Consider the following 25,419-nt stretch of genomic DNA (forward strand, 5'->3'; position numbering starts at 1 on the left):
TTTATAATTTGGCTCGTCATTTAGTGGTGCATCGAGTCATATGCGAATTTTTCTATAACTAAAATATTTTGATTCCATTTAGTACGATATCCACACTACTATTAAAATAGCATAAAAGTTGATAAAAGAATATTTATATATAATTTAATTCTTAATTTCTCAAAGATCTTGATTATAACAACCCTTTTGTAATTACACATCTCGAATCCGGTACCGGTATACGCTCCTGCACATTATGCCTTTGTTCTGATTTGCGATTTCCCAAATCCCAATGGCTTATGTGGTTCTGCCATCTTTCTAAAATCCTAGTCCATTTTTACAAATTTCAAGTTTTTTGTTGCTTTTGTGGTTTGTCTTCAGGGCGTTCCAGCGTTAGATAATCAGCTTTTGTAAGTGTCATGGCGGATAATATGGATGAAGATGATTTGGTTGTACCGTACAAAAAACTAAGAAAAGAGAAGGCCGGAATTGAGGGTGAAGATTTTGGAATTCAACCCAATTTAAGTGAGTTTATTTTAAAAGTTTTTATGGTACCGGTATATTGTGTACCGTACAGCCATATAGTCTACAGAACTCGAATGAACTGGATGAGGATATTCTGACAAGTCCAGAAGTCCTGTTGTTTCTAGCCATCACCCTCTAAATTCTAAAACAAAAGTCGCAATCGCTTGTTTCTCTATTAATTTGTTACACAACTGATTATGTTAGTCTGTGACTGCTAGGCTAAAACCTCCTCGAATATTTATCAAAATTCCAAGCACATTAATACCGTCAGACCGTATTTACTTTGACTTCATGTTAACATCATGGTTAAGATGACATTGCTGGGCTAATTTTCACTGTAGATTATTTACTTGTCATGTATATTCCTGTATTCTGTACCGTAATTTACAAAAATACAATGCATTATTTCAAAGTGTCTAGTGATGTCATTTCTGTATTATAATACTGATAATATGTCCAAGTCCAGAGGTCGTAATGAAAAAAATCATAATATGAGTCTAATTTTCAATGCATATCTGCGTATGACATCATTTATGTAGTCTTGATGCGGCAGATTCAAAGATTGATAGTCGTAGCCCTGAAATACCAAGTCACAGATCAACTACAAACACGTCGATTCAGTTGGTTGGCTTTGGGTGAGCTTATAATGTTAACCCTCGGACATAGAAAAGGTATTAGAAATGCATCAAGTGGGGAAAATTTCACTCTATCAATGCTTTATGTTTATATCAATTTGTTTTTTTCTCGTATTTACAGGTTCTCATTTCTCCAATGGGCTTGGTGATTCAAAGTATAAAAGTGGAGAATCAGCACCAGGACGTCATCTACGTTTTCATTCCGTTGAACAAGATGATGTCCAGAGTAGTTCAGGCAATAGTAGTAATATAGAAAATGAAAATCCCAATGATGAAGATAGCGGCAACATAAGTGATTCATCATCTCATGCAAGCTCTGGGGATTGGCAAAGAAGACCAGCTGGTTTGTAGCGGAGTTTTATTCAAAATTACGCTTTTTCAGGGTTCATTTTATTAATTTCAAATACCTTTCCCTCTTATTCTTAAGTAGTGAATAATTTGGTAATGATGCTTTTTTTTATTACAAAGCTGTATCCAATTCGAGTTAAAAGAATTTCGATTCAGATTCCAAGTTTTCAACATTATTTTATTCAAATGCCTGAGCCTTATTTCGATTAAAAAACTTGACTCGACTACAGACTGACTAGTCTCAAGACTCCAATGGCTTGTGATCCACGGTTTAGGGACTACCCGACAATTATTATTAAACACATTCATGCGATCCACTCTGCAGCGCCGTAATATTGTATCATAAAAAGTTTAAAAAAAGTGATATTATTCGTTCCTTTGACAAGGTATCTTTCTTCACAGGTATGATTGGATGGGTTCATGCACAGATGTTGTCAGGCGTCGATCCTAGAGAAATTCTTCACCATCTTGTACCAAGTTTATCCAGTAGTTTACCTGTAGACATCAATCCATTTACGTTATGGAAACTTGTGAGTTTTTTTTTACCTTTTAACCCTAACAAAGCTGTCTTACAACCCATACGCTGGTGAAAAATCTTATTGCTCAAACATAGTTATATTTATGAAATTGATGCTGGCATTTTAAAACAAAATTTGTTTTGAAAAGTCTCTTTGCCATTGGAAACATGCAACTGCATCTTTTTTAATACAACATTGTTGAAGGGCCGCCACACTCTAATTCTAAAATGAAAGAATTGGTATTTGACTCGACTTGGCACCGACCTAACGTGTATTGCCATAGCCTCGGGACTCTGTTGTCGTTATCTCCTAAATGAAGATGAACCATCCAACCAACCAAAGCGTCGTACGGCTGTACCATAAAAATAAGCAACCACTATAATTCGAGGTGGCACCTGGCCAACTTTGCATGCTTGGTGATGATCGTGATGCAGACACTATTCGAGGATTGATATGAGATCGCAATTTAAATTCAGAAGGTCCACGTTAAATCACAATCATATTCAGGCTATCAAAATCTTTGCTCTTTTGGTTGTCTTTTTCAAACTTATACTTTTTTTGCTATTTCAGGTTTTAAACATTCTGAGTGAGCCACAGAGACGACCAAAGTTATCCCACATCAATTCATTGTCTGATGTTGTCAATCTGATAAAAAATGCAAAAAATATATTAGTACTAACTGGAGCAGGGGTGAGTGATGTTCTATCATCAGAAAATGTAAATCTTCAATAAGGCAAAGTGAGAACTGAAGGGACATGATATATATACGTAAATGACTTCATCGAAAAAAATTGTCACCATCAAGGTTTATCAGAAAGCCGCCCGTCTTTAGTCTGGCCATCGATTATATGGTGGCCATTCGGTGCCCTCATTATAAGTTTATATCTGCCCTAAAGTACAGAAATGAGAGGGAAGACAAGCCGTGAAGCGAAACATCTCTTTGTTTGACATGAATATTTATCTCGGAGCAGCTAGACGCCATATTTACAGATATTATAGCTTAGTTCTGGTTAGTTCATAGCTCATTTATAACTGAGTTTAATTGAACTCAGAAAATTCTTCCCTCTGTCTGTTGTCACTAATTTAAATCTATGTTTGCAAGGTTTCAGTATCATGTGGAATTCCAGATTTTCGTTCCCGCGATGGAATATACGCTAGACTTGCAGTTGATTTTCCTGACCTACCAGACCCACAGGTTTGACTTATACTGTGTAAAAGTTTTCATGAGCAAATTGCATGACATCATAAATAATATTTTCTTTGTTTCTAGGCGATGTTTGATATATCATATTTCACACAAGATCCTCGACCATTTTTTAAATTTGCAAAGGAAATATATCCAGGACAATTCAAACCTAGCAGAAGTCACAGGTAGTTTTCAAACTTTTAAATTTTAAGAATGATAGATCATAGATGATAGTACTTTTTAGTGTTGGGGCAGTGCACTCAAGTCATGATTTGTACTTGTAACCACCAGTACTCGACTTAACTTCGAACACTCGGACGAACTGTGACTCAAAAACCCTTAAAAAAAATGTTTTCATATTTTGCGTAACTAATTCAATTTTCATATAGGTATATGTTTAATGACTCTTGTATCACATATTTTTTCACAATCACTTGCTAAAAGTCGCTACAAATGAGGGTGCTGCAGAAGTGTGTGTACCAACTACCAATATGGAGATAACTAATTTTGTCTTCCTACTTTACATCAAGTTGTGTGAAGCGACTGAAACCTATGGGCAGGGGGTATATTCACTGGGCTAAGGCAGACAGTCTCTGAACTTGTAATAGAACTAAAATGCGGAAAATGTGAATATAATTATGGCCTAACCCTAACCTGGTACCAGGGCTGGGGAGCTGGTTCGAAATCATGATGGCTCCGGCTCCAGCTCCGGAGTCGCAGTGTATTCAATCTTTAGTTCCAGCTCCGGCTCCATAGCCATTATCAGTAGTGCAGCCCAATAACGCATTTTGCTAATTGTTTTCTAAGTGTGGCATGTTATTTAGGCTGTAAACACCCTTCAAGTTGGTGTCATGATAATTCCTTTTTGTTCCTGCATGTAACTTTTGAATCCACTGAGAGTTATTTTATGCTGTATTTCCGGGCGAATCGATCTACCCAGCATATAAGGGTTTTACATATAACCCACCCCACAATAAGACGGGAAGGAATATCGGCTTCTGGAATGGTCGCAGCGTTTGCGCATTCGGTAAAATAGCTCATAATGACTTTTTCTACCACATAATATTTAACCCATAATAACTGTCTTTTTATTTTAATTTAATTGTGTTCAACATAACTGGCAATCATGCCGGCCAAATAAAATCTGTCGTGGGCCATTCTAAAGCAAAAATTATGGTGTTTTCTGTTTTATTTTCAGTATTTTATAATGTCGCTTTTTAATCAGGAAAATTTGGTTTGCGTATTGACTTCTTTATTTATCTTAGAATTTCATCACCGGTGATTATGTAATAACTCGTTTTCTCACAAATATGGTGCGCGACACAAAACATATGTCTTGAGAAATTGTGATTAAGGGAAAAATAAACACTGAAATAAAAGATGTTATGGCCTAATGTTTATGGCGACTAAAACAATTGACGCTTTTCACGAAATGCAACGCACATGTGATAGTAACGGCAATAGCCCTTCAACTCATGATAATTTAAACTGGCCTGACGGAGGGCAGGATTTTATGGTCCAAATTGAATAAGCAGACCCAAAATAATGGAAATTACCATCGTCACCCAATTAGATGCCGTCCCCCTCTCCCAAATCAGGCCAAAAGTTGGTTCTAGAATCGAGGCGTTTTCATAATTATCAGCGATGAGATGTTAAAGATAAATAGAGAAGTCAATTCGCAAGCCGAGTTTCCACATTGGAGAGTTATTATAAGATACTAAAATGAAAAGGAAAACACTATAAACTTTGTTCTGGGAGACTCCCAACAGCTAAAAAAAATGCCTTGTTAATCAGGTTAATCTCATTATATTTTTTGCCTACGACATATTATTTACCGGTTGACTTTGAAAATTATACAGTCACTAAAATAAATACTCGCGATATACTTTTTATATATTCAAAAAATAACAACGGAAATTGATGAGACTTTTCTCCAGAACATGCTATTTTATAGATCAAAACAAGATATAATGGGGCACTTTGCCATACATTTTTATGCCAGGTGACTGCTGCGGAGCATTTTGGAGTAGTTAAACCTTTCTTTTGTCGTAAAACGACTCAATCTCGAGATATGTTGAACAGAATTGAAGACATTTGAAATGGATTGGATATTCAACGCCACGAAAAAATCATAATATGTTACATGGAAATTCCAAAATCACTTCTTCGAAAATCCCTGGCCGTTAGGGTTTTTGAGCTTGACCGCAATCATGAAAAATTGCAGCTTAGTGGAAATGAGAATCAAAATTTTGATAAAAGTGAACCGCTTCAAATTTTGATACTAAACTTTCAAACATACAGAATAACTGAAAACTTTTTAAAAAATAGTAGGAACTAAAATTTTTAAAATGAATTATAAGCTGAAAAGAAAAGATTTTATCATTTGTAACGCTATCAGAAAAAAATTATAAATTTGAAAAACAAAAAATGAGATATTTAGGAGCTGGAGCCTGGAGCCACTAAATTTTTGGTAGCTCCAGCTCCATCTGTTATGAAAAGCTTGGCTCCAATTCCGACTTCGGCTCCATCAAAATGTAACGGCTCCAGGCTCCGACTTCAGCTCCGGCTCCCCAGCCCTGCCTGGTACACACACTACGAGAGTACCCAAATAAGCACTGCTTTTATATTTTTCCTCCTATATGAGAAACCTGTTAAATACTCGCTTTGTCCCATATGGCAGAAATTGAGGTAGATTACCGGTTAATTGTTTCAAATCCGAATACATGTGGACTGTTATGTATTCAAATATTTGACATTTTTGATTTAAGATTTAAATTTTGATGAACTAAAATCTTAGTAGGATCCGATGTTCTTTACTTAATTTCCATCTTCCCCATTTCCAGGTTTATATCATTGCTACAAAAGACTGAAAGATTGCTCAGGAATTACACTCAAAACATTGATACTTTAGAACAAGTTTCGGGTATATCAAAAGTTATTCAATGCCATGGTAAGTTAATATAGAAGATGTTAAAGAAAATTTAGTATTAAACTCGAAGTAAAATCTTGAAATGTCTGGAACTTTCCACAAATTATTTATTTTATATTCACTTTTTTCGAATATATTTGGATATCATCTATCATCAAAATATAAACTGAAAACTAATGATTTGCACTGCAGATAACTATTTCATTTTACCTGTAAAAGTCAGTATTTAATGAAATGAGGCCTTTTCAATATTAATATAATGCATAGAACATGCTATTGTAAAAAGAATGCACATCTTTTGTAATGAAAATACGGCGCTCCCGAAGTATATGAACCAAGATGGCGCACAACCTGAACCCCAACCTGGTACACATAATATGTTAAGGTTGTGCGCCATCTTGTTGCACATACTTTGGGAGCTCCGAAAATACAATACCAAAATTGACCAAATCCTATTCATATACTCAGTACATATACTCAGTTTCGAGCGTTTATTATTGTATTTGCTAATTCACGAGGAAGAGCAGCCATATTTTTTGTGCGAATTAAATAGTTCTGGGAGTGCTTGGAGTTGCAAACCTAAGTAAACCCAGAATTTTTCATAGTTTTTCTACGTTAGGAATCATTCATGTTAACTGAGTAAGCCAATGTACATCTGATTTTTCTAAAAACTTATATATTTTTTAGGCTCATTTGCTACTGCATCTTGTCTAAAGTGTCATTACAAGGTGGATTGTGAAGTGGTCAGAGAAGATATATTCAACATGGTTTGTTAATTTTCAATGTGAAAGCATAGATATAATTCTTATTGTCACAGCTACAGACGTTTATATTTTAACCCTTTCCGGTGGGCACGTATACGTACCAACGACAAAAGTCGCTAGATTGTGGCGGGTACGTTGATGTACTCCACTGTTTTATTTAGCAATCGGTCGCAAACTGTTGGTCTAGTTTTTTCGGGTTTTAGTTTATTGATAAGAAGTCTTCTTCGAGATTAACATAAGCGACGGTAAATCTCGCTTTCGTTTACGACGGGAATTTTATTTGCGGGAGAACGATTGAGTGTTTTTGAAATTTATGCAAATTTCGGTGTTTTTTGGGTGGTAATAAAAGACATATTATCCCTTCCAAGTACCAAAGTATTTTTAGATACATCACGAAATTGCTACAGCAATATTATGCTATTGTTTGCCAACCACGAAGCGGTAACAGTCAAGGATTTAGCGAATATTTCTTTTTTTTTATCACGGTTTGAAGTTTCAACTCTCAAGAAAAAAAAGCCTTTTTTCTATCCGGTTTGTGACTCAGACCACCACTTAGAATAAAACTTTTTTTTTTAATCGCCAATTGCAAGCTCTTTAAATAAGCTTTCCAACGAGCCGTCAGTGGGCAGCAGAGGATCATTAGTTTTTCGTTAGTCGATCGATTAGTTGTGGGGGTACAAATGCATAAAATCGGCGTAGCAAATAACGATTATTTAATAAAAAATAAAAATCGCACGGAAAGGGTTAATGATCTTGATTTTGAAATCTGATTTGATCAAATGTTAGGTGGCATCATTTCATAGATATCATATTATTTTAATAAAAAAAATATTTTAATTTCTGAATTTTTAATATTCTTATCTACTCTTGAATTATTTTGGAAATACTTTGCTTTTCTCTCTCTATTTCTTCAGAACGAATCTCAAAAACTTGGTGACTGGGTGGCCACTGTGCCCTACAACAAACTCAGGCTTTTTACCCCTCAGTCCTATGTTATATTAAAATGGTCCAGCTTCTCTGAATTTATATGAATTTATCTGAATGAAAGTATAGCTTTGTATTACCGGAATATTTATCCTTTTAGAAAGTACCTCGATGTCCGAAATGCCCTCCTGATGAAGAACTATCAATAATGAAACCTGACATTGTGTTTTTCGGAGAAAGTCTACCTGAACATTTCCACAGGCAAATGTCAAAAGATAAACACGATACAGACTTACTCATTGTCATCGGATCATCTTTAAAAGTTAGACCAGTGGCCTTGATACCAAGTAAGCATTATCTTTTATCCGAGTTGTTCGTAATTGGTAATAAATTGGCACTTCTGTATTTACTACTACTAGTAAGAAAAATATTGGTTTGCCTGTCAAAAAGTGATACCTAAGGCACTATATGTGTTTAGTTTGAATACTATTGTTGACGTAGTAGACTTAAAACACAATGTGAAGGAATGGGTTTATCTTAAAAATTTCTAAGGGACGGTCTCATAGGCATTGGACCTAATTGTTGTTCTTCAAATGCTGAAGATATTGAGATTTGACAAATTGGCGTCGCAGGTTCGTCTTTGCCCACTTTCTCACCCAGGTTGCAATAAATTGGGTAAGCAAGGCAGAACAGGAAAGTTTTGGATCTTTGAAAATCAATAGCTGAAAACACCCCATAATAGAATTGACTCTAATTTCTTTATTTTTGCAACTTTAGATTTTCTTTTTCATACTAAATACTATGGTCTTTATAATAAGGTAACATTCAAACTTTCATTTTTCTCCCAATTCACTCTCTAATTTTTAGATGTAGAGCATGCGGTAAAAGCTGACCACTATTTTGCAATTCTTGGATTTTTCCTCATTAAATCTTTTTTTATTTGCCCAGGTTCTCTCCCTGACCATGTGCCTCAAATACTCATTAATCGAGAACCTCTACCCCACGTACAATTTGACGTTGAGTTATTAGGTGACGGTGATACAATTGTAGCTGAGATCTGCAGGAGATTGGGATCTGAATTTCTAGATATCGCAGAAGAACGTGATCCGTAAGTCATAGGCCTACTTGCTTTTATAAATACTTTTTTTTGTCAGGGAAAGTGGCTTTCAGTACAGTTTATTTTTAAAAAGACTAAATACTGTCAATAAGCCAATTCACCAGTTTTCTAATTTTTCTTTGCTACCACCCACTCTATAGTCATATAATCTACCTAGAAGTAAAACAGATTTGAATGATAAAATAGTCTTATATGGATAATGGATATGTTAAACAAAGAAAGGTTTTTATGAAGGTTATATATTTTCCAAAAAAGGGGAATCACTAGTAAGTACAGAAAGTTGGCAAATTGTATCGGGTATTCCAGCCCAGAATAAGTTCTGTGAATGAATTAAATATACATTTTTACTTCAACTATGAAATCTCCCCAAACTGTTTTACTTTAAAAAATTAATTTGTATATGCAACCACCAACATAAAAACCAATTCTACAATCTTTTCAGACTTGTCGAAATTGACGTCTTACCTGATGAAAGTTCTCCATCGTCAAGTCAACAAACCTCAACAAAGACTTCAAATTCTGAAGAAAATGACCTGAGTCAAGAAGATACCAAACAAAATACAGATTCTATAACTTCTACATCAGAAAGTCAAGCGATCCTCACGGGTGACAAAAACAATATTTCATCATCAGATTCTGAAAAAGTCTCTAGTGCCACAGATGTCACACCTTGCCAAACAAATACTGATAATGAAGATTCACAATCTTCATCTAATGTTCAAAATAAACCTTCAAGTTCAGCAAATGTCAATGTAACAGATGGCAAGAACATTTCCTCTTTACAACAATCAAATGATTCCAAACTTGTAGAAAGTGGTGATAAATTACATGCTACGGAATCAAATGATGAAAAACAAACAAATGAAAAAGAAAAAACAGAAAAAATTTTCAATAACATGTGGAAAAGCAGATGGAAGCAGTCCATCAGCAAAAGATTACCAGGTACATTTATATATATAGACTCTATATTGGCATCAGCTTAGCTAAATGAATGTACCAATGGTGTAAAATAAGGCTTGGCTGTTTTGTTTAGAATGGCTTATCCAGTTTTTCACATCTATGTCTGTGGTGATATCTCATATTATATTAGATTTTTCTAATAATTATAGCAGGGGTTGGCAACCTACTGCCCGAGAGTGAAATAATCCGGCTCGCGATGGATCATTTTGTTAATATGTTATTGTTCTTGTTCACATCGATGTTTGGAAGTACATATGTGTGTGGACAATTATTTTCGAAAAAGAACAAGCGAAGAACTAGGCTTAGTGATGCCCATTTAGAAAATGTTCTAATCTTGACTTCATCCAGTGTGTCACCTGATGTCGAAAAGCTATCAAGCGTAATGCAACAAAAAGTGTCACATTAAATGGCATTTGTAAATTTTTTGCAGTCAGTCGTCACATTGTTCGCTTAATATTTAAAGTCTAAAATTTCCACTTCTGATCTGTGTAAAAAATGTGATTCATCAGCCACCCGTTCGTTTTTTTAACTTTCTTAAAAAATATGTGCGGTCCACCAAGATTTGCAACCCCTAATTCTGGACCACGAGCGACAAAAGGTTGTCGACCCCTGAAAAATAGTCTTCACCAAGCCACTTTGGTGCCAAGAACCGGTTGTGCATTGCCTATCTGATTATTATTGTCCATGTTAGGTGTGGGAGCCTCCTTGTATGTCGGGTCTCAAAAAAGATGATGCATAAGAGTTGTTGATGCCACATAAAAACAAACAGAATATCTAAAATATTATTTTTGAATAACAAGTTCCCCCCCGTTGATTTACTTACAAGTCATCAGGGAATAAAAAAGTTCTCTAAAAGATTTTATATTTGTCTCGAGTGTATCAACTTTCCTGATCTTTTTATCGCCACTGACAATCACAGAACATGATTTACGTCAATTTTGGCCATCTTAAAATCAATGATTTTCGTTATAGTTGGTTCGTTTTACTATGACGGAAAATACCGATACATATTCCCTGGTGCGGAAGTTTCTCCAGAAGAAGTCGATGATGATGATGATAGTGATACGAGTGATATAAGTGATGACGAAGTTGGTGAAAATAACCAAGATCAGTCGAGTTCCTCTGATGAATCAGAAGAAGATATTAAAGGTATAGGCCTAATTCTTGATCATGATATTGACTATCCAGAGATGAATTTTATTGTTTTTTGGTAAGGAACTGCAGAAATTGTACTCTGTATCAATCTTTTTCATTAGTATTAGTACCGATCTCAGTAGTATCTGAAACAAACTTAACAAGTATCTGAAGTTTCTTGGCCTGACTTTGCCTTCTTAGGCAAATACATGAGGTGGTTTGTCATATTATTGAATTTTTTTCTGGTTTTCCCTCTCTAGGTAAATAAAAAAATTGTATTCTTTAATCCTATATACTGCAATACTTTTGTAGGTCCTGGTGGTCTCTCGTCAACTAGAAGAGATTTAAGGACAAGTTCAATGAAATCTGGTCATCATCATCATTTCCACGGTTTATCATCGTTCGTTCATGATCATGATGTTGTGATGATGAATCATAGCAAAGATTGTTGTTCAGATAAAGAAAGCTCATGTGTGAAAGGCAATTCAAGCCATAAGACATCTGAGGTTAGTATTTATAACCAACCATTTTAATTTGTTTCATCTTTTTTTATTTTGTTTTGGGTTATTATATAGATACTCTATGAATGAGGCTTAGTACAAGCGGTTTACGGTCATGTCATGGGACAGTATTTTTTAAAGAATCAAAAGCTTTATGATTTGGCATTGCTTGCCCAATTTGTGACATTCTGGGCCAAGTGGTGGACATAGGACTCGAACCTGTGATATTAGAGTTGTGGTGCCTAATTTAATTTATTTAAAATATTTGAAACAAGTAGGTCATCACAGCCACAAGTTTGGACTAAGTAATGTCACATGGTATTTGAGTGAAAAAAGAAATATCAGAATCTTGCGCTTGGGACACATTTCCAGACATTTTCTAGATTTGGTTTTGATGCTAACAGGGTCAGAAAAAACAGATTTGCACAGATAGGTTGTGGCGAATTGAACTAGCAGTGAAGAAGCTTTCTTATTAAGTAGTGGGTAAGGATCGCAAAAGGATAACCAGAAACTCATTATTACTCAAGAGTAATAACACAAAGTGTTTTAATTTTTTTACTACATTGCCACATCTAACACAAATAATTTATTTCAAAGCCCACACAAAATACCACAACCAGTACTGATTCGAAATCTCATTTTGAACCAATAAAAGAGGAATCGGATTCTATCATTCCTGATGAATTACATGAAGATATTATAACTCTCAGCACCACGAGTCACTCAAGTCATTCACCGTTACCAGAAAATTTACACAAATTATTTAGTAGCGATCATTTACACAATGAGAAGGATGATGCAATATTAAGTAAGTTTATTAATGTTCAATGCTTTTAATTAATTAATTTTTAATTAAGCAAGCACTTGTGAGCATAATTAGTTTTTGGAAGTTTGCCATTCTAGCAATAGTGTTTTCACTTCGAAATTTCATGAGGTATTTTTGTATATATCAGAGTTTGCTGTACAAGTAGTACCAAGGCAGTAGGATCTTCAATTATATTTTTGCTCTTGCTTTTACATCAATATGAGTGATTTGTGTGAGCCATGCTCACCAATTTCACAACAAATTCATATCATTAATTATATTTTTGGTACTCCCGTAGTATATGTACCAGTTTAGGCCATAATTTTATTCCGATTTTCCTTAAGCTTTCTGATTCAACTGAGAATATTTTGGTTCTATTAAGAGTTCGGGGACTGTCTGTTTTAGCCAAGTGAATATACCCCCTGCCCATAGGTTTCAGTCCCTTTATACAACTTGAGGTAAAGTAGGCGAACAAAATTAGTTACCTCCACATAGGTACATACACTTCTGGAGCGCCATACTTTCTAATATTCCTAAAGTCTGGGACCCCTTCCCAATTAGCAGATGCTTAATCATTGACATAATTTGTTTCTGTACCAACTACCAATACCAATTTGGTTATATATATGTACATTGCTATCTCTTTTCGTACGAGTGCCAAATTGCTATTTTATTTTTTCATTATATGTATACCTTTGAATTATTTTTTAGTCAAACCAATTCTGGAAGTACCTGACACAGCACAGATCCTCGACCTTCCATCGTCGTCTCTCTTACCTCCGATAGATGACAAATATTCAATTTCAAATCAAGATTCTGTATCTGCAGAGGAAAAATCAAATGATAACCAAACATCTTGATGACAGGAAATTTATGAACTATATTGTGACTGCCAAGTTTTAATATTCTGTTGTATGTTTACAACCGAGTGTTCCTTATCAGTGAAAAGTCACAATCTATCTAGTTAATGATCATGTAACGTATGTCTAATAATATAAGATGCAATGGATCGGTTTAAAAATATATAATGAGAGAAAGGATGAACTGAATTTTTGGATGCGATATGAACATATGCCGATAGGTTGTTTTCATTTAAACAAAATATTGCCTCTTGTTTTTACTATCTAACTAATTATTCGAAGACTGAAGTAGTAGGATATTATTTTTATTCAGATCGGGTATAAGGTGTATTATAGTCTGAATCAGTGATCGACAAACTGTGGGCCAAGTGTTTTCTCGGGGCCAATTTTTTGTGGACCTCTATTGACCTCACTTGTAATGTGTGAAACAAAAATTGCTCAAATTTATTATTATCTGTGCATGCATGTATTTCGTGACGATATCTGTTGTTGCAATATTCATGGCATAAGGGTTATCTAAAATTATGATTCAAAAGTATCTGAATAAAAATAGTTTGCATTCTAATCATGATCTATAGAAAATTTTATTCTATTATCATATGATGTAAAATTATTGATGTTAAGGTTTCTCAGTATATCCCCAGATGCAAAGGGGGATTCTTCATAACTGTCGGGACAATTGAAGAATATTTGAAATTTTAAACAAATCGGATGCTTTGTTCACTTGCTATTACCCCCGGCCAGGTCATAGTTGTAGATGCTCTTAAGTTTTACTTGCCTGATTTATATGCATATTTCAAGGATAACATAGGTCATTTTTCAATAAATTTGTCAAATCGATAAACACATTTGATCTCCACTCCATGATATGATGAAACTTTGCTATGTAGCATGAATACAATACCATGTTGCATTTATCATATAAATAATATACCGTAATATGATTGATGTCTACACTCAATTCAAAGTTGGTTATGTTTTGCCAAGCAGGACGTAAAATAGTATCATTGTTTAATATAAAATTTGTGAAAAGATTTTTACAATTATTTGTATTTCGTTGATGAAATTTTTTGCTAATTTGTCTGACAGTATAATATTTCGTTTTTTGCATATCATTCAGTGTGTGTTCCTTTTTTTAAATTTGTATTTTTTTATTTTGAGGACACACCTATATGTATGATACATATTGTATACTTTTTTAAATTTTATTGTTATTGAAGTCATTTGATATTTGTGTAAGAATTGTAGGAAAATTGTTAGCAAATTGACATGATATAAGTCACAACACGCAACCCTGTAAAGTAGTAATCATATATTTTAGATATTTATTATCGAAACTACGTTGTCTATTAATTTATGTGTAAATATTTCGCATTCATGTCCTGCAAAGATTTTTTCCTACAGTCTATTGCTTTTGTAACTGAACATACAATTGAATTCTATTTACCACTCCGAAGGCTTTATTCGATAAAGGCGAAACCTGAAAAGGCTGTTTTAAGATAATGAGGAAAACATATTTTCGATTTTTAAACTCCTGTGACTTTTTATTGAAACTTTTTTTGGTGAATCTCGCTCCAGTTTATGATTAGATATTAGGAAGGCATCGTTTTTGTTGATATTGACATTTTGTGAAAATAACCAAATTGGAATAAATGCCTTTTTACATCATTACACATATCTAATTATGCCTTCATTTAAACATTTTCACTTTTTGTACATAACCTAGATTGAGTATTTGAAAACTTAAATTAGGGTTTTATCATTGTTTTGGTCGGTTTTGTGAACATTTCATACCTAAATTAGAAAATCATTTTTTTTCATTGATTCATGTTTCCAATTCGCCACATATCGATATTTTATATCACAAATATATTGTGATAAAAGGTTGAATATCAAAATTTTGCCCCGTTTTTGCTTTTGTACCAGTGAGAAACTGCATATTTCCCTTTTTTCTGAAATCTCCCTTTAAAACAAAACTAATGGAGTTTGTAGAAATGAGGACTGCTCAGCTTAAGAGCACATATTTCTTTGCAATATTTTTGATTTGATTTTTTTCAAAGTTTAGTATTCGCTTCTTGTTTTGAGACCCTCGACTTATCATCATGCTTTGAATCAATTTTTCACGCGAAAGGTTGATCATAAAATAAACGATCCCTGAATTTCGTTTGAGCGTCGTGGCTTAAAAGTGATTTTTTTAAAGTATGAAACCCAGAAACAGGAATTGAATATGTCATTTTTAATTGTAGCTATCGGTGTATACAATTTACCACTAAATTCTGAACTAAAATATTGACCTTCAAAGTACGAACAATGTCGTCAACTGATGTTAAAAATTGATTGTAATGAAAAAAAAAAAATTCTGTTTAATGTCGTTGGCTATTGCAGAACCATGTATTTTCTTTAATTAAACTGATCATAGAACAATGATGCATTGCCAATGGGTGTTTTCTTAATAAACAACTTCCTTTCATTCTTTTTATTTAAATGCAAATCAGAATGTGGTTGACGGTGAGGCTACTAGGACACTATTTTGTACTTCGCGATAAATTTTCAAGGCTGTCTATAAACAATGATTCATTTTTATAGGTGTGGATTTCATTTGTGAGTATTGGTATGTTATTAAACAGGTGGTTACGTAACGACGACATTACAACACCATCTGTGTTAAATAGCCGCTCTGAAGGAGGCCGGTGAGCGGAAGCCAGTTCACAACCAAGACCTACATTCGCGCTAGTATTGTGGTCAAAAAATGACAAAATATATTTCCAGAATTGTTCAACAACAGCGCGGCCGGGAACTTTTTTCTTCTTTTTCACTATGACGTCACCGAGTGAAGATTCGGTCCCCTGTGATTGAAGAAAGACAATCACGAAGTTTTTCTTTACACTTGTTCTGGGTGTGTCACGTTTTTTAGCTTTTATTTTTCAAATATCCATTCATCATGAGTAATTGGTGTAACGTGCAGCGTGCCTCGTAAATAACATCGGCAATCAATTGCTGATGACAAGTCTTAATGACCAAACGAGAATATCGGTCAGAGACCGAAGAATAATCGATCGAAAGTTAGGGGATCCCCCAAAACATAAACTGCGATTTCGATTCATCCGCTCTTACTCCATAGCGACACAATGTCTTCTTACACTAATTAATTGTCCTATCACTAATTTATTTTATAACTCGCTAATTATACGACATAATTCATCCAAAAACAATAGGCTTCTGGTCCGAGATATGATGAATGCAATTGCAAAATTTGGAGCAGATTCAACCTCGCTTTCGTGAGATATCGCGTGTATATATAAATATACCTAATAAAAATACCTAATAACATACTTACCGATCAAGATCGATAAGTAATAAATTCCTCTCATGATATAATAGCAAGCAAGATTTATGGATTTCAGGGGTGGCATAGTTGTTTCTTATTAACACGCAATAAACTCAGCTAAACCATGTACGTTCTCATTTTATAAAATTTTTAATAATTTGTTTATTTTATTTGTCACCATAAAACCTAATTTTAAACGATCGTGACAAATAATTCCACTAGAAAGTCTTCCTCGTAACTGCGGTGTTCCGCAGAAAGCCGATAGAAAATCAGTGTTATCGAAAATGCGCTTTGATTGACTTAAGAAGAATGATTTTTATCAATTTCCGTTTAAACTACATTTTAGTTCTGTTAGAATTACTTTCGAAAAAGTTCGTAAAGTATACTTTAGCTCATGTGTTCATTCATATTCTCGTGATACGAACGTCGATTATTTTTCGTGAAACACTCCTAGCTTATAATATTCATGAATAGTCCTAACTGTGCAACATATGCTTTCTGAATTGAAAGTTAACATACGCTGATCACATTCTTGTTAAGTCATTGCAGCACTTACCATCAATGTCACTTAGACGTTCGCTTCACGACGAAGGTAGTAGACTATATTTTATGTCAAGTTAAATATGAAGCTATCAGGATTAAGAAGAGATCAAAAAATGGAACGTCTGTCTCGTGCTTTGCATACGATTATGTCAGTCATTCTCAATACCTGAGGCAATTTTACACAAAGTGTTCGTCCATATTGATCCTTTCGCTAAATAGTTGTTTTGATTGGGTGAGTCTTTTCGTTGGGAAAAATCACACTTTTATCGCAATTTATGATCATCGTCATAGACGTTTATTTTTTCCAGTCAGCAAAATAAAAACGATATGAATGCAAAATTACCTATTTAATGTCGAACACATATTTCGGTACTCCCGTAGTATGTGAACCAAGATGGCGGACACCGGAACGTAGTATGTGTACCAAGAGTTAAACCATAATTTTATTCCAATTTTCCCTATTTTAGTTCTATTACAAGTTCGAGAACCAGCCAAGTGACTTCCGTAGTATTTGCACCTGAAATTATGGCCTAACTCTAACCTGGTACACATACTACGTTCCGGTGTCCGGAACATAAGTTTGCTTTTCATTTTATCTTGTGTCGATCAATCATGACCGTCTTTACCACGCTTGTCCTTCATTTTATTCAAAGAAGTCTCTGCTAAGCATCACCAACTCAACTCAAGCAGATCGATGCAATCAAATGCATTTTGCAAAACTCAAATATGACATCGAAAAACATAGTCATAGACAGTGATATATATAAACGAGGGTGGTCCAAGGGTACGACTTTGCAGGGCCACAAAAACTTTTGAGGATGTCTCGCGGGCCGCAGTCTGATAAAAACCAAAAGTGATCAAAACATCGCGAGTTTGAGTAGCGTTTAGGGTTTTGATAAGTTTTTATATTTTATATAAAGCCTTCCGTTATTTTAAAATTGCTTCCAGAGAAATACCGTGATACTTTTGGTATCTTTTCTCGTGTTTGATTTTGTAATTTCGCTTAAAATTACATTCTTTCGTGACATATATTACTCGAAAACACACCAGACACTGTGGTTTAACGTTGTTGTGGGTAAGGAAATACGTTTCCTCCCAGTTTATCTCGAACACCACTTTTATTACACTCATTATTATGATGATTTGTTATATTTGACTAATTTTATTACTTGCAGGCGGCGTGAGCAGGCCTGGTGCAATCGCAAAAGAACAACCAAGTCCGTCCAAGTTGGGACTCAAGACCCAGATAAAATAAAGTTGGATCGCGTGGCGCTAAGTCAACTCTGCGGTTCGTCACTGCTGTCACATGACCAACGATTGAAAATAGAGGAGTGTTTTACTAAAATAAAGTCACAAAGCGTCTCTCCAAAAGAGAAATGACTTGCGCGACTCCTGTTATCGGCATGGTCCTGTCTGCGGAACACAATTCATTCCCATTGTACCTATTACAGGACGTCATCCCCATATTGCCACCGTCTTGAGGTTTATAGATACATTGAAATTCTGTTATTTTTACACAAAAATCAATCTCGACGTCGGGATTAGGGAAAGGGCAATTTCCAGTTGGAATAGTTTTAGAATAACTCAAGAATGTTCTGCGAGCCGCACGGAATGTGCGTAGTTATTGGACTTTCGTATCCATATATTTGCGCATTGTCTCTTTATTCTATAACATTAGAAACGATACAAAATTACTTAAAAAAGAATGTCGTCTATGGATTATTAGAATACCAGCGACAGTACCGCTAGAACATAACAAAAATAAACAGTATGAATAACCTAGCATTAACAATAAATCCGTGACAATCGCACCATTTGAACAATAAATATTGAACATTAGTTAGTGCAGGGACGAGATGTCCAGGGAATTAGTTTGAACGCATTAGCTCTAATCCGTCTTTGATTTCATGAATATTAGTCGTTTCGCAAATATGCTTCTGTCAAACAAAGCGTTCCACGACAACCAAGACAATTCTTCTACGGCTGTATGCCATACTTTCAGCATGGCAATTTGTTATCCCATTCTTTTTGTTCCGCGTTCCTTAGTAATGGCAGAGCAGCCTGTCCCATGCAATATAACACCGGAATAAAGATCACATCATCAAAAATACATTCGATCTGGAGTTTTTTTAGACTGATGCCACGTCATTCCGATGTAGATGACACTGCTGTGTCTGTACTGTCTGGGATTTGTATGGACACTGTCGCCGTTCTAGAAATGTCGAATACAAAATTTTAATAATTATTTCCTAATACTAGCTACTAGTCGGATTAGGAACCAGTTGAAATTTTTTTGATTAATTAGCAATAGACAAATTCTCCAAGATGAACAGCTTTTTGTATGGCCTATGAATTTAAGTTTTTTCTTTGAGAAAATTTGCTTAGCAAATATGCAAAACATACGTAAATATCAGATTGTGTCAAAATTTTACTCGGAAGAAAATATGTGCGAAACTTTCTCCTCGGACAAAAAATTTAATCGACTTGTCAATGTTGGTGGTCATGTTATCAGTCTTTTTTAATGTGTTTGCCAACCTTATAAACGATCAATGCATATTATTTAATATCACGTCATATCTTCCAGATCTAAAAGCGAATTGACGGATCTTATAAAAATTTACAAACAAATATTTGTATATTTATAGATATTTATTCGCGCTTATTCTTCGAAATTGATGAATTACCTGAGTTAATTTTATGTTCGAATTAAATTCGGACTTGGTTACGTTAGGTTGTATTTAGTTTAGTTTAAAATGTATAGATTTGTTAACCTTTGCTCATTATGTTGTTTGTTCTCCTCTTCTATCGCAGAAAAAATTGAACTATATGACGGAGGTAATATATTTTCTTCAGATAATGTAGATGTTTTAATTTTTATTTCATCAACTTCCTGTCGGAATTAAAGCAATACAAAAATTATTGATAGTTTTTTTTCACTTCAAAAATATATTTTTTATAGGCAGAACGAAATGAGTATGAATTCATGCATAGAGATTTTATTTGGTTTGTTCGTCGTCTTTCTCCTGCCTATAATGGTAAATATTAATTCCATTTATGTCATGTATCGAAAACTGTTTGTTTACCTCTGTATGATGCAGTCGTTGAACATTTCTTGATTCAAGTTTTCGATAAAGTTGAATATCTTCATATAATGGAGGAAGTTCATTGACAGCAATTGTTGTTGTGTGTGGGTCATTTCCGGTTGTACCTTGAATATAAATTTGCTTTTTATTTTTATGTGAAAATTATAGGAAAATTTCTCATAATTTATAACACTTGAACTTCTGTTTGTGTATGATTGTACTTAAAATTTCACAATAATCTGAAATTCTCTGCACAAAAGTTTGCAAAATGATTTATTATTACAAACATATATTCTAATACAAATATTTTTATTATCTATAAAGTTTGGAAACAATGAATTTAAATGAACTAAAAATGAGATATTAAATTGACTCGTCCATGTTATTCATACTTCTTTTATTCCCAGACGTAAAATGGATCCAAAATCACGAAAAAAACATATCAGTCAGATTTATTAAACAAAAAAGTTTATTTAAGCGTGGGAATAATATTTATGACCGAAGCCCACGAATTTCCTCTAATTTTTTGAACTTGATAATACCGAAAATATTTGCCACACAAGTGAAAACTCACCGTTTCCTTGAGGTTGAAATCCATTCCTCATTTTTCGTATTTTTTGAATTAATTTTTTTATAAGATACTGAGAACTCATTGCAAGAACAAAAGAACCAACCATTCCCCCGATAATAAAACCCAACATTGATGCCGACCTGTTGTGACAAATTTCGATTTGTTTAGAAATATTTATACATCACGGACAACTATTCATTCAGTTTAGATATTATCCAGCAAGATTTATCGATCGAACAATATTGCAAATTTTAAACAAGTGCACACATGAAACGACGAAAAATTAAATTGCTAAAATGCTATGGGATATACTTGGTTGGAAACTTACTTGGGAAATTTTGGTTTCTTCCCAATTTGCAATTTAAAAAATTGAGTGAGTGATCACATAGTTCAAAATTGGTTGGTTCTTATAAGCTTTGCTGCAGTTTTCACAAACTCGAATTTAAATTTTTGGCGCTCCAGGAGTATGTGTACCAATATGGCGATAACTAATTTTGTTCGACTATTTTAATCAAGTTGTGTAAAGGGACTATAACCTATGGACAGGGGGTATATTTACTTGGCTAACACAGCCAGTCCCTGAACTCGTAATAGAACTAAAATAAAAAAAATCGAATTAAAATTATGCCCTAACTCTAACCTGGTACACATACTACGAGAGTATACCAAATTTTTAGTAATTATGTATGAATTACTTGCTTTGTTCGGCATCATACAATTTATTTGATAGCCACGCCGGTTTTGATAGTCACACCTATTATGAAACAAGATACACAGAGCCTGATTTGGATCATCAAAGGCATATATTTTGCGATATAATGAAAAATATTGGAAAATGGTTTATCTTGATATCTTTTGATCCTTGTGAACATCCTAATTTATGTGTTTGCAGGTTAACATGATGGTATGTTTATATAGAAAAAAGTACAAAAATCTGAATTTTATCTAACATTTACGTTTGAAGAACATGTTACAAAATACTTTCATTTTCTAGTATACCTTGCGAGTGATAATTTTTTAAGTACAAACCCCAATATAGCTAAGTATTTAATGCGAGAACCTTTCAAAAATTGAATAAGGAAGGAAACAGGGTTAGAGTCTAGAATAAATCGCAATCAACTGAGGCTCATCTATTTGTCCTGATTGTAAGTAATTTAGTGATCCTGGAGCCTGTATTCCGTTTTCCTATAAACTCGTCACTGTTTATATTTAAGCGAAGCCTTGTTTGGAGCGATATTAAAACATCGTTGTAATATATATACATACGTTATGTTAGGGCTATATATGGATAAAGAATAGTACGAATAGACAACGGCAAATATTGATTTACTTGTTCAAGTGTTAGAGTTACATGAACAAAAATCGCAATTTTGTGCCGTTTTCAAGTTTCTTAAATACAAACATTGCTTGGGGCTGAGTGTGTACGTAGCAAAATTTCCAGATATAATTAGATTATGTACTGCTGATGGGCTAATCTTGACTGTTAACATAAAAATACAAACTATGGCTTGAATGAGTGGAAATTAATAAACTGTGGAACTTTGTAAAAAAAACAAGTTAACGACAATTTTGCAAGCGAGTTGCATTTTGTCCATTCGTGTAACGTGACCCGCACACTTATCGCAACGTCACCAACGTAAGTTTTCAGTATTTATTAATCGTTATTTCGGCACGACGTAGAAGGCTGTAATTTGCATGCAAAACAAACAACATTATCACTAAATCGGATCTATTGTATACGTATCCTTACGTGTAATTATTATCTGTTATATTGTCATATGTTTGTTTTTGATTTTAGAAGCTACAAAAGTTGAGTTCACGAGTTTACGTGGGTTACCGAAATTAATTCGATGACAGCCACCAAACAAGAAATCAATGCGCGTATAGAAAAGTGGTACATTCACCAAGAATACAATCGATTACGAATCGACTCGCTTCCTGGAGCAATTGTATTCACAAAACAACATAATGTCACTTTTTCGATCTTCCACAACCATAAAAGGGATTTACCTGCAAAGCGATTGCTATCGTATTTACAAAAAAAGAGATTCTTTTTGTTTGAACAGTATGAACACCATCTCTATAACCAGGCTTGTCCATGTGACATATTTTTCTGCCCTATCTCATCCCACAGTAATTTATGCCTGTCCTGTCCATACAATTCAGTTCAACCCCGAACCAGTTCAAAATCCAACCCCATTTTGAATTTTTTTTACTCCATCTCTACATGGTTAGCATGACAAATCTATTGAGGATATTCACTTACCCTTCGATTTCTTTTTTCTCCGCCTCACATTTTGAAACATTCAATTCTCTGGTTGAATTATTGCAACAAACTGATGTTCCACAATCGCCACAGCAGAACACTGACTCGCCGTTTGTTTTAATTTCACATTCTTTATTGTAGTCACATGTGTGATGTGGAACGTCGTCGAATGCGTCCAAAGTGAATAGTAAAGCTGTAAAAGTTATTTGAACCATGTTTCCTATCCATATTCAAAATTTTTAGGTGTTAGTAGCATCTCACAGAAAATTGTTTGAGCAAGCAACCGACCAGGTTATGGTAATACAATAAAGGACATACTTCATACAATTTCATAGCATTTTTAGATTTCTTGACAATGCCAAGTTGAAAGGTTTTATAAGCTGTGTTATTTCTTAAATTACCCGGGTCGAATTTATAATGTTACGAATAGGGTAAACATTCCAGAGACTTCTGGTACATATGGCTCGTTCAACTAAATTATATTCATACGGGTGGTGATACTGAATTACACCAGTGGAAATTTATCCACGTTAAATCGAATTATAAATTTCCTTCTTCAAAAAGTTCCACCCGCGAACAATTTCTTCCATTTAATATTCTACCCAGACAAAATTCAACCTTAAATTATATTTTGAGTTTTTATTACTTTTACCAGACACCCTGAATGAATACATACATGATACAAATTCTTTAGTTCATCTCCCAAGTATGAAAAAGTACTCACCGACAAAGTAGCAGCAGAAGAATAGAAAACTTGCATTTGCAGACATTGTTATCCTATAAATTATATATTAATTGTGCAATAAATATCCTAAACTTTTGAAAAAAATGCAACAAAATGGCAGAAAGATTTCAGAAAAAATTAAGTCTGAGTTTTTGAATGAACCACAAAATAAAGTTTCCTAAACAAACCCTAATACCGATTACCGTTTTTGACACGTCTAATACTTTTACAGTCCTATTCAGAACATATATAAAGCCCATCAAACAGTAGTAAATAAACTTTCTGGAGTTTTCTTGAAGAAAAACGAATAGCTAAAACTGATATCGATACTCGACAAATATTCATCCGTTCTTCAAATCTTCAAATGAAAGTTCTTACTTCATTGCTCACCCGCTGACAAAACTCGATATAAAGTTATTTAAAATCGATTTAAGAATCCTTTTTCTACGAACGTAATTCACCACGCACTTGAAATGAATGAAAATCTATTATTATATCACTGATCATATTCCACGTATCACCTATAATTTACGAAAGTGATATAATCGGTGGCAAAAAAGTTTCGTATTACATAAAAGAAAAAATCGCTGTAACAACGTAATCAATAGCGGTCACCAAAAAAGGCAAATCGAGACACATCTGAAGGTTGATAGGCCATGTATAAAATAAATTTACCACTAAGTATGAAATTTATGTGAGTGTAGTAGGATTAACTATAAACATCCTTGACCGATTAATATAAATTTAACTAAAATAGACAATTTATGAAAATGTGTGGAATTTTCACCGATTCTAAAACTAAAGCTTCATCGCGGAGGTCTGTGCAAATATATTTTAGAATTTTACTAGCGAACTTTATTAGATTTGTGATGTCCTTCATTTTGTAAAGTCATTTACCAATGCTAAGAACAAAGCATATTATATAGTTCTACATTTTTGAACATGACAATTTATGGCTTCGAGAGAAAATTATATTATTATTTATTATGAGTTAATATTTGCTAAATTTAGTACTAGTAACACAAGATATCTATATTTATTTTCATTTTTTGAACTTTTGACTCCAAAACTACTTATTTTGAAATGATATCGGTATTGTTGAAATTTCAAATACTTATCTAAATATTATAAAGTGCAAGTTAATTCATCCATAGTCTCATCTATTCTGACGTATACCTAAACGAGCTCGGGGTAACGTACATTTAACTAAAAGATAATTTAAATCAAAAGTTGTTGTAACCAGCATAGGCTACAATCTATTTTTGAAGGATGATCTGTACTTTTTTCTATCAATAAAAGACAATTAGCCTTGACATTTGGATGACAAAAACGTGTCTGTTGCCATATTATCGTTCTGCGATTGTGATCGTAACAAATCAATATATGAGGAATTACACAAGTAAAGGAAATGGAATTTCAATCATATTTTGAGTAATTGTATATTGCAAGTTCAGAAATGTCAAGTTCTAGGTTAAAAACTTCCTCGTGAAAATCGACATGCGGCAATCCAATTGTTCCCAAAAACGCAAGTAGTCAAATTTTATATATAACACTTGGTCATCAATGCTATCATAGCATTGATGGCCAAAGGTTAAAGTTTTTGAATTGACGTTATTATAAAATGATTCGTACCAATATGCCATTATATCTTTTGTATGGTGTTCAGCTGATTCATTTAATATTTCAATTGTGACATCACATAAACGTATATTATGTATAC

At 33.9% G+C, this 25,419-nt stretch overlaps 2 protein-coding genes across 2 annotated transcripts; one reads left to right on the top strand and one right to left on the bottom strand.

Annotated features, from left to right (window-relative positions):
• Positions 1 to 268: 268 nt before the first annotated feature.
• LOC120347059 (uncharacterized) lies at positions 269 to 15,654 on the top strand. The gene is made up of 15 exons (XM_039416874.2): positions 269 to 504; positions 1,261 to 1,482; positions 1,890 to 2,017; positions 2,576 to 2,695; positions 3,108 to 3,200; positions 3,276 to 3,376; positions 6,035 to 6,141; positions 6,808 to 6,887; positions 7,969 to 8,155; positions 8,757 to 8,916; positions 9,368 to 9,867; positions 10,858 to 11,034; positions 11,332 to 11,525; positions 12,117 to 12,327; positions 13,036 to 15,654. Exons 1-15 carry the CDS (start codon positions 399 to 401, stop codon positions 13,182 to 13,184), a joined length of 2,535 nt encoding a protein of 844 aa, XP_039272808.2. The 5' UTR covers positions 269 to 398; the 3' UTR covers positions 13,185 to 15,654.
• A 1,700-nt stretch (positions 15,655 to 17,354) lies between these two features.
• Positions 17,355 to 24,161, bottom strand: LOC120347481 (uncharacterized). The gene is made up of 6 exons (XM_039417480.2): positions 23,700 to 24,161; positions 22,976 to 23,168; positions 20,713 to 20,849; positions 20,139 to 20,263; positions 19,827 to 19,945; positions 17,355 to 19,267 (listed from the first exon to the last, which is right to left on the bottom strand). Exons 1-6 carry the CDS (start codon positions 23,743 to 23,745, stop codon positions 19,201 to 19,203), a joined length of 687 nt encoding a protein of 228 aa, XP_039273414.2. The 5' UTR covers positions 23,746 to 24,161; the 3' UTR covers positions 17,355 to 19,200.
• Between the last annotated feature and the right edge of the window lie 1,258 nt (positions 24,162 to 25,419).

The sequence above is a fragment of the Styela clava genome, chromosome 11 (genome assembly GCF_964204865.1).
Source record: "Styela clava chromosome 11, kaStyClav1.hap1.2, whole genome shotgun sequence".
NCBI classification, from domain to species: domain Eukaryota; kingdom Metazoa; phylum Chordata; class Ascidiacea; order Stolidobranchia; family Styelidae; genus Styela; species Styela clava.